The sequence below is a fragment of the Melanerpes formicivorus genome, unplaced genomic scaffold (genome assembly GCF_026170545.1).
Source record: "Melanerpes formicivorus ecotype bairdi unplaced genomic scaffold, bMelFor1.0.p_v2 SCAF_83, whole genome shotgun sequence".
NCBI classification, from domain to species: Eukaryota; Metazoa; Chordata; class Aves; order Piciformes; family Picidae; genus Melanerpes; species Melanerpes formicivorus.
Window position 1 is genome coordinate 1,606,447 of NW_027142435.1, and position 9,199 is coordinate 1,615,645.

Consider the following 9,199-nt stretch of genomic DNA (forward strand, 5'->3'; position numbering starts at 1 on the left):
GGGCTGGAGGAAGCCCAGAACCTGCTCTGCTGTGCCCTGCTGAGACCCCACCTGCAGCACTGCGTCCAGCTCTGGTGCCACCAGCACAAGAAGGACCTGGAACCTCCTTCCCTCCCCTGCCCCCCAGCTCTCTGTGCCCACCCTGGTGCCCCCCAGAGACGAACCACCCCGCTGGCACGAGTATAAATACTTTATTGCTGCTGTGCTGGGGTGTGGGGGGCAGCAGGGCTGGGGGTGGGGGAGTGCATATGTGCCAGTGCCGGGGTGCAGCCCGGAGAAGCAGAGGGGCACAGAGGTGGCTGCCGCGGGCCTGGCCCCTCAGGCGTGTCGCCAGCTGTGCCACCACCTCTGTGCTGGCAGGGGCTCACCGGCCCTGCTCCTGCAGCCGCTGCATCTTCAGGATCTGGCACAGGAGCCTCTGCACGTCCTCATCCATGTGGCCCTGGGGTGGAAGGGACGTTGGTGTGGACAGCAGAGGGGACACAGGCTCACAGAGCACTTTGGGCTGGAAGGGACCTTCAAGCTCATCCAGTTCCAAACCCCCTCAGCACTGAGCACCCTGGGGCTCCAGGAGGATCCAGCCCCCTGCTGCCCCCCACATGCATGCAGGCAGCAGCATGTGGCTGGCTGCTGCCCCAGTGTCTCCTGCTGGTGTCCCCAGTTCCCCCACACTCACATCCCCATCTCACCTGCACTGCATAGAGCAGGTGGCTCCTGTACAGCGTCACCACCTTGCTGTGCCGCTTCTCTGTCTCCTGCAAGAGAGACATCAGGTTTGGGCATGGGGCTGGGGGCTTGTGGAGCTCCAGAACCCACCAGGCAATAGCCACAAGCCCCTACCCCCCAGTACCCACCACCAGCTTCTCCTCCAATGCCTGGATCCTGGCCTGGAGTGCAGCACTGTCTGAGGGTGACTGCGGCGGTCCCCGGGACTCAGGGAGGGTGTTCAGGGCTTCCTTCAGCCTGAAGACCTCCTTGGAGAGCTCAGTGATCTGCACAGCACCCAGAGCTTACAGGAACCCCTCAGCCTCAGCTCCCCGAGGGCACCCCATGGCCATGCCCACTGCAGTACCAGGGAGGCCCCTGTGCCCGGGCAGGGGCAGAGCTGGAGCTTTCCCACCCCGCTCCCTTTGCCCCTGGGTTGGAGCTCAGCTCGGGGAAGGAAAAAGAGGGAAGGATGCAGGAGATCAGCAAAGCCTCACCCAACCTGGCCTTGAACACCTCCAGGGCCTCCCTGGGCACTCTGTGCCAGTGCCTCCCCACCCTCACTGCCCAGAGTTCCTCCCTCATCTCCCGCCTCCATCTCCTCCCTTCCTCCACTCCCCAGCACCCCTTTTTCTCCGGCCCCCTACCTTCCTGTCCCTCTCCCTGACCAGCCGTGCCGAGTCCTCGGCGTGGCCGTGGAGCTCCCGCAGCCTGCGCGCCTCCGCCTGCGCCTGCGCCAGCTGCTGCTGGGCGTCCGCCAGCCGCTGCTCGGCCGCCTGCCGCTCGCTCTTCATGAAGAGCGCCTGGCGCTGGACGCGGAACACCTCCTCGCAGGTCTTCTCGTGGCGCCTCGACAGCTCGCTCAGCCTCTGGGCCAGCGCCGCCGCCTCGGCGCGCAGCCCCTCCTGCGCCGCCTCGTGCTGCGCCCGCGGCACGGCCGACGCCAGCTCGGCCTCCAGCCGGGCGGCCTCGCGCCCCTTGGCCTCCGCCGCCGCCTCCAGCCTGGCCGCCCGCTCCCGCAGCTCCCGCGCCTGCTCCTCCAGCGCCGCCGTGGCCCTGGCGTGCTCCGCCCGCGGCACTCTGCCCTCCGCCTCCGCCCGTGCCAGCCGCAGCCGCTCCAGGGCCTCCTCGTGCTGCTGCCGCGCCACCGGCCGCGCCGCCAGCTGCTCCCGCAGCCCGCCCAGCTCGGCCTCCCTGCGGCGCAGCGCCTCCCGCAGCTGCGCCAGCTGGGCCGTCGCCTCCTCGTGCTGCCGTGCCAGCTCCGCCACCCTCCGCTCCAGCGCCCCTGGCTCCGGCTGGGTGCCGACGGCCGCTCGGCGCTCCCTGGCCGTGGCCTCCAGCTCCCGCCGCAGCGCCTCTGCCTCGGCCTCTGCCCGGCTGCACCGCTCCAGCAAAGCCTCCTTCTCCCTTGACTTCTCTTCTGGGGAGGCCGTCGGCCCCACAGCCTCCAAACGGGCCTGCAGCTCCTTCACCTGCTGCTCCCTCTCCTTCAGCGCTGCCTGCGCCTGCTGCAGGGCTGCCTGGGCCTCTGCCAGCTCGGCACCAGCCTCCCGCTCACAGGAGGAGGAGGAGGTCTTGGGCACCCGCAGCTCGCCCGGTGCTGCCTTGCCCTCGCCCCTGGCTGGCTCCTTGGCCGCACTCCCCTCCGTGGTTTGCTGCGGGGCTTGCTCGGAGGCTCGGCTCTGCCCCTCGCGCTGCCCCCTGGCCTCCTCCCTGGCCCCCGTGCCCCGCGGCGGCTCCGAGCGCTGCGCCCGCAGCTGCTCCAGCTCCTGCTGCAGAGCCTTGTAGAGGCTGGCGGGCACCACGTCCCCCGGCGCCGACAGGTTGCTCTCATCCCGCTCGAAGTTCTCCAGCACCTGCCGAGGTGACGGTGAGGACAGCAGAGGGGCCAGGGGCCGGCGGCAGCAGGCAGGGACGGACAGACGGACGCTCACCTGGATCTTCTCCCGCAGCTCCTGGTTCTGCACGGTGAGGGACTGCACCTGCCCCTGCAGCGTGGCCAGCAGCTCCTCGGCTGAGGGGCTCAGCGTCTTCTTGGACAGCAGCAGCTCTGCCCCTGTGGGGTGCAGGGACTCCAGCGCCGTGCCCCCCCCTGCCCCTGCGCCCTGCCCTGCAGTGCCACCTCCCCGGGGGCTGCTCTAACCTCCTGGGGACCTTGGGCTCTACCTGGAAACTCGAGCGGGTCTCCCTCCTCGTCCTTCAGCGTCTCGATGTCGTAGCTTGTGTTCTCCTTCTCGTTCTGGGGGTGCAGAGTCAGGGTCAGCCCCCCCTCCACACACCACACACCCCCATCCCCTGGCACTGCCAGCTGCTGCCCACACCTAGCCTACCTCCAGGGAGGACAAGCGGCTCCGCAGAGCCTCCACCTCCTTGCCCAGCCTCTCCTTCTCACCATCCCTCGCTGCCAGCCGCTCCTTCAGCTCCTTGATCTGTGGGGCAGGATGCAGCCACGGGGGTCCTTTGGCTTCCCCCAGAGAGACCAGGTGACACCCCCCAGCAGCAGGACCCCTCAGGGAGCCCAGGCCACCCCTGAGCTCTTCCCCAGCCTCACCTGCTTCTCCATGGAGCGCAGGGAGCCCTCATCCAGCTCTGCTCGCTAGCAGGACACGGAGGGAGAACAGGGAGAGGTAAACGCTGGCCCCATCCCTCCTGTGCCCTGCACTGCCAAGGGCCATGCTGGCATCTCCCTGGCACCTCAGGTACCTCTCGTCTCTGCTTCTCCTGCTGCTCCAGGCCCCGGATCTTCTGCAGGAACTGGGCTCGCTCCTGCCGCAGCCGCACGATCTCCTCGTAGGCATCCCGGTCCTCCTGCAATGAGTGCCCCCTCCCCAATCTCTGCCCCCTCTCCAATCTCTGCCCCCTCTCCAATCTCTGCCCCCTCCCCAATCTCTGCCCCCTCTCCAGTCTCTGCCCCCTCTCCAATCTCTGCCCCCTCCCCAATCTCTGCCCCCTCTCCAATCTCTGCCCCCTCTCCAATCTCTGCCCCCTCCCCAATCTCTGCCCCCTCTCCAGTCTCTGCCCCCTCTCCAATCTCTGCCCCATCCCCAATCTCTGCCCTCTCCCCACTCTCAGCCCCTCCCACCCATCCTCCCCCTGGAGGCTACAACAGCTCTCCAGCACCATGTGCCCCCCGTGGGCCAGCTGTGCTCTGGGGTGCCCAGAGTGACTTTTGACAGCAGAGACAGAAGGAAAGGCTCAGGCAGGGCTTGGACCCCACCAGTGCCAGCACAGCTCCCACAAACAAAGATGTTTGGGGCCCACAGGGTGGAAAGAAAGAGGCTGACAGGCAGGGACTCGGGGCTCAGGGTGCTGTGTGCCCCCCAGGAGCGAGGACTGAGCTACTGTCACAGCTCAGGCCAGCCCAGGAGCATCACCTCCACCGCAGGGAGGGTGAAGGTTGCCTGAGCCAGACATGGTTTGGCTACCCCATGCCTGCCAAGTGGGGTGGGGTTGTGGGGACCCCCTCTCACCTGGCTGGAGGTGCCCATGGGAGGCAGAGGAGCCTTCCTCTTCCTCGGGGTGCTGCTCTGCTTGTCCCTGACAGATGACTGGCTGGGAGAAGATGCCTGCAGGGACACCAGGCCAGAAGAGACATCACACACACAGTAGCCTTCCTCCTCTTTGGCCACCCCGGAGAGTCCCCTTGCCCAGGGGCTGAGGCCAGGCCAGCCCTGGGGGGAGGTGGATAGCCAGGCAGGCCCTTACCTGGGACGTCTGCCCAACTGACTCCTCTTCTGTGGGGCACAGAGCGGGGAAAGAGAAATTGGGGAGGTTTAGGGGGTCCTGGGGTGGGCAAAGCAGGCAGAGCCTGCAGGATTACCTCTGAACATGGCTGTAAACATGCATGGACACAGGTGTGCAAAGCACATGCAGCCACTGAGCTGGCAGCCAAGACTCAGCACCACCTCCCTGGCACCCCCAGCACCCAGGAAAAGGAGACTCGTGTCCCCCAGCCTGGCTCACCCCCTCCAGCCTCGGGTTAGACACAGCCCTGCCCCACAGCACCCTGAAAACCTCCCTGTGGATCCCTGCCCTGGGGCAGAGGGTGGCACAGCTGCCTCACCGCTGGCCCAGGAGCGGCGCTGGGCAGCCTCCTGCAGGAAGTGCTGGATGAGAGCATTGCCTGTGGCCAGGCTGTAGTGAGCAGCATCGTGGCCTGTGGAGTCCACCAAGGCCACCCTGGCACCGGCGCTGACCAGCACCTCCACGGTCTCCACACTGCCATTCTCACAGGCCAGCATCAAGGCTGTCCTGAGCAGAGAGGGGAGAGCAGAGGTGAGGGAGCCCATTCCCTCCACCTCCCCTTAATCCCAGTCCCCAGCAGTGCAGACACAGCTCCCCTCCTGCTCCCAGTCCCCACCGGTGCAGCCTCCCCTCCCCTCCTGCTCCCAGTCCCCACCGGTGCAGCCTCCCCTCCCCTCCTGCTCCCAGTCCCCACCGCTGCAGCCTCTCCTCCCCTCCTGCTCCCAGTCCCCACCGGTGCAGCCTCCCCTCCCCTCCTGCTCCCAGTCCCCACCGCTGCAGCCTCCCCTCCCCTCCTGCTCCCAGTCCCCACCGGTGCAGCCTCTCCTCCCCTGCTGCTCCCAGTCCCCACCGGTGCAGCCTCCCCTCCCCTGCTGCTCCCAGTCCCCACCGGTGCAGCCTCCCCTCCCCTGCTGCTCCCAGTCCCCACCGCTGCAGCCTCCCCTGCCCTGCTGCTCCCAGTCCCCACCGGTGCAGCCTCCCCTCCCCTGCTGCTCCCAGTCCCCACCGGTGCAGCCTCCCCTCCCCTGCTGCTCCCAGTCCCCACCGCTGCAGCCTCCCCTGCCCTGCTGCTCCCAGTCCCCACCGGTGCAGCCTCCCCTCCCCTGCTGCTCCCAGTCCCCACCGGTGCAGCCTCTCCTCCCCTGCTGCTCCCAGTCCCCACCGGTGCAGCCTCTCCTCCCCTGCTGCTCCCAGTCCCCACCGCTGCAGCCTCCCCTGCCCTGCTGCTCCCAGTCCCCACCACTGCAGCCTCCCCTGCCCTGCTGCTCCCAGTCCCCACCGCTGCAGCCTCACCTCCCCTGCTGCTCCCAGTCCCCACCGGTGCAGCCTCCCCTCCCCTGCTGCTCCCAGTCCCCACCGGTGCAGCCTCTCCTCCCCTGCTGCTCCCAGTCCCCACCGGTGCAGCCTCTCCTCCCCTGCTGCTCCCAGTCCCCACCGCTGCAGCCTCCCCTGCCCTGCTGCTCCCAGTCCCCACCGCTGCAGCCTCCCCTGCCCTGCTGCTCCCAGTCCCCACCGCTGCAGCCTCACCTCCCCTCCTGCTCCCAGTCCCCACCGGTGCAGCCTCCCCTCCCCTCCTGCTCCCAGTCCCCACCGCTGCAGCCTCACCTCCCCTGCTGGTCGCGGCTGTTGACGGCGGCTCCGCGGTGCAGCAGGTACCGGCACAGCTCCGGGTGGTTCATCTTGGCAGCAAGGATCAGCGGCGTGAAGCCATCCTGGGCAGGGGCAGTTCGGCTCAGATCTCCCCACGGGGCACCTCACTCCTGTTACCTCCCAGATTCCCACCTCCCAGCAGCCTGTTCCACCGCAGAAGCTGCTGCGTCCTAGAGGCAGCCCCAGGCTGGCCCCCGGCAGGGGGAGGAGCGGGGGGGCCTCACCTTGTCCTTGATGTTCAGAGGAGCCTTGAAGTCGCAGAGGATCTCCGAGCAGGAGATGCAGCCGCTGGCCGCTGAGGAGGGGCACAGAGTGGTAGGGGTTGGAAGGGACCACCAAAGATCACCCAGCCCAACCCCCCGCCAGAGCTGGGTCACCTCGAGAAGGACAGAGCTGAGCACTCTGCTTCCCAGGGGTTCACCAGCAGGACAGGGCTGGCGCTGTCCCCTCTCACCTGCGTGGTGCAGAGCTGTTTTGCCACTGCTGTCAGCCAGGTCCACAGGGCAGGAGGCCTGAGGGAGAGGGCAGGGTTACAAGAGGACAGCAGACAGACAGACAGACAGACTGCTCCAGTGGATGTGGCTCTTTGGCATGGTGGAGGGCTGGGCAGAGCTGAGAACCAGGCTGCAGCACTGCTGAGGGAAGGGAATCAGAATCCCAGCATGGGCTGGGAAGGGACCTTTGGAGGTCATGCAGACCAAGCCCCTGCAGTCAGCAGGGACAGCTGCAACCAGAGCAGGCTGCTCAGAGCTCCAAACACCTGACCTGGAATGGTTCCAGGGTGGGGCAGCTCCCAGCTCTCTGGGCAGCCTGGGCCAGGGTCTCACCATGCTCAGTGTAAAGAGAGCTGAAGGACAGAGGGGACCCCTGGCTGGCTCAGCACCCTCCCTGCTGGTACCTGCAGCAGCTTGCTGACACACTGTGGGTGGCCATGCTTGGATGCCAGGTGCAGGGCAGTGTAACCTGGGGAGAGGGACAGACAGACAGGTCAGAGAGCAGGCAGTGGGGCAGTGGCAGAGGGGACTGCTTGGCATGGGCACGCAGGAGGAGCTGCTGGGCTGGGGCTGAATAGAATCACAGAATGGGTTGGGTTGGAAGGGATCTTTTTTAAAGCTCATCTGGAAGGGACATCCCCAACCAGAACAGGTTGCTCACAGCCCCAAACAACCTGAGCTGGGATGGTGCCAGGCATGGGGCAGCTCCCAGCCTCTCTGGGCAACCTGGGACAGGCTTTCACCACCCCCAGCATCAACAATTCCTTCTTCTCTCCAGTCTGAATCTCCCTCTTTGAGTTTCAAACCATCCCATCTCATCCTGTCCCAGCAGGCCCTGCTCAAAAGCCTCTCCCCAGCTTTCTTATTGGCCCCTGTGAGTACTGAAAGGCCACCAGAAGGTCTCCCCCAGGGACATCCCCAGGAGCATCACCAGCCAGGGTTCAGGCCCCCACAGGAAGCTGGGACAATTTACAGCCCACCAAGGTGTGGCTGTGCCCTCAGCCTCAACACCTGTCCAGCAGGGTAGGAACAAGCAGGCAGTGCCAGAAGCCCCCTGGCATCAGCTGGGCAGGGCTGGTGGCCATGCCCTCACCCGAGCTGTCCTTGGTCATGGCATCCACGCCGTGGGCCAGCATAGCTTCCAGGCAGTCCACGTTGCCCCGCATGGCAGCCAGGTGGAACCTGCAGGGAGAGCAGGGGCTGTGGGACTCATGTCCCTTTGTCCCAGCCTTGTCCCCAGCCCTGTGTCCCTGCTGTGTCAGGGATGTGGGTCAGGCACTTACGCTGATTTGCCCTCCGAGTCCAGCTTGGTGGCCACCAGGCCCTTGCGGAGCAGCAGCGATGTCACCCTCCCGGCATCGTTGTAGTCCACGGCTTGCAGCAGCTTCTCATCGTTCTTGGTCCAGTCCTGGCTCTGCAACGAAGCCAAGAGGAGGCTGTGATGGCTGTGCCATCCCTGGGGACATGTGGGGTGCCAGGCTGGGCTCGGGGACCTCTCCTCATCCCCATCCCTGCGATCTTCCACCCATCTCTGTCCCTCAGGGTGAACATCTCTGGAAGACCCCTGTCAGGGTGCTGTGGTGTGTGGCTCCCAGGCATGGGAGGTTTAGCTGGGACAGCTGAGTGGGCTGAGGATCTGAGTGGGCTGAGGATCTTCTTCAGCCTCTCCCCAGCTCACAGACCAGGAGATTTACACAGCTGGTCCAGTTTGGCTGGGGAGGGGCCAGGCTGTGAGCAGCTAGGATCTGGGGGTGAGCCAACACTGTGCCCCCAGTGCTAGCACAGCCAGCACCCATGAGGTGCCTGAGCCCCATCCCTGCCATGGGCTCCCCAGGGAGCCCATTCCCAACCCTTCTCCCTGTCGAGGAAGGGACTAAGCCAGGACGAGAGCAGCTGGCAGTGAGAGCAGATCCCCTGGGATGTCTCCAGCACCCCCCAGGATTAGGGGGCACAAGGCTGTCCCCACGCTGTGCAGGATTTGGGCCGGGTGGGGACTTGCTGCCCCGGCGGTGCCCCTTGTCCCCATCCCGAGACAGGAGCGGCTGGAGAAGTCCTGGGCTCACCCCGCAGCCGCTGACGACAAAGGCGAGCTCGCTGCGGTGGCAGCGGCAGGAAATGGATGTCACCTTTTGGGAGCTGCTGGCATCCTGCCCCTCGCCAGCCTGCTGCCCAGCGCCGGGCACAGGTCCTGTGCCGCTCTGCCCGCCTGGTGCCCTTGCCAACCCCTCCAGCCCTGCCAGGCTAGGGGACCCCATCCCTCCCCCAGCCTCGCAGGGCTCCTGGGCAAACTGAGAGGGTGGTGCCCGCTCCCCCCCACGCCCTTGTTCATGCAAGTACAAAGCAGGTTGGAGAGGATGCAGCCGAGCCCCGGGGTGGGGCTGGAGGGGGTGCGGGGGGTAGGGGAGGACACGGCTTAGCCCGGAGGACGTGACCGGAGGGGACAGGAGATGGAGGGCAGCGACGTACCGCGAAGGAGGCAGCGGCACAGAGGCAGATCTGCTTCATGGTGCTGAGCAGGAGGCGGCGGGCAGCCATGCACCCCTCGTCCCCCGCCTGGCCGAGGGCAAACTGGGGCTCCAGGCCGTGGACCCCAGACCCCAGCTCGG

At 66.7% G+C, this 9,199-nt stretch overlaps 1 protein-coding gene across 1 annotated transcript; it reads right to left on the bottom strand.

Moving 5' to 3' along the window:
- Nucleotides 1-202: 202 nt before the first annotated feature.
- On the bottom strand, nucleotides 203-9,199 carry ANKRD24 (ankyrin repeat domain 24). The gene is made up of 19 exons (XM_068164988.1): nucleotides 9,060-9,199; nucleotides 7,877-8,007; nucleotides 7,687-7,775; nucleotides 6,998-7,062; nucleotides 6,554-6,611; nucleotides 6,324-6,394; nucleotides 6,055-6,161; nucleotides 4,769-4,956; nucleotides 4,411-4,439; nucleotides 4,176-4,271; nucleotides 3,409-3,513; nucleotides 3,257-3,301; nucleotides 3,036-3,134; nucleotides 2,872-2,944; nucleotides 2,640-2,761; nucleotides 1,353-2,561; nucleotides 855-992; nucleotides 690-755; nucleotides 203-442 (listed from the first exon to the last, which is right to left on the bottom strand). Exons 1-19 carry the CDS (start codon nucleotides 9,126-9,128, stop codon nucleotides 365-367), a joined length of 2,838 nt encoding a protein of 945 aa, XP_068021089.1. The 5' UTR covers nucleotides 9,129-9,199; the 3' UTR covers nucleotides 203-364.

Excerpts from the sequence above, each read along its gene's own strand:
- ANKRD24 (XM_068164988.1), bottom strand. The coding sequence starts at position 9,128 with ATGGCTGCCCGCCGCCTCCTGCTCAGCACCATGAAGCAGATCTGCCTC. Across the intron at positions 4,957-6,054 it reads AGCCGCGACCAGCAGGGGAG|GACAGCCTTGATGCTGGCCT; the intron begins GTGAGGCTGCAG and ends CTCTCTGCTCAG. Across the intron at positions 3,514-4,175 it reads CCATGGGCACCTCCAGCCAG|GAGGACCGGGATGCCTACGA; the intron begins GTGAGAGGGGGT and ends CACTCATTGCAG.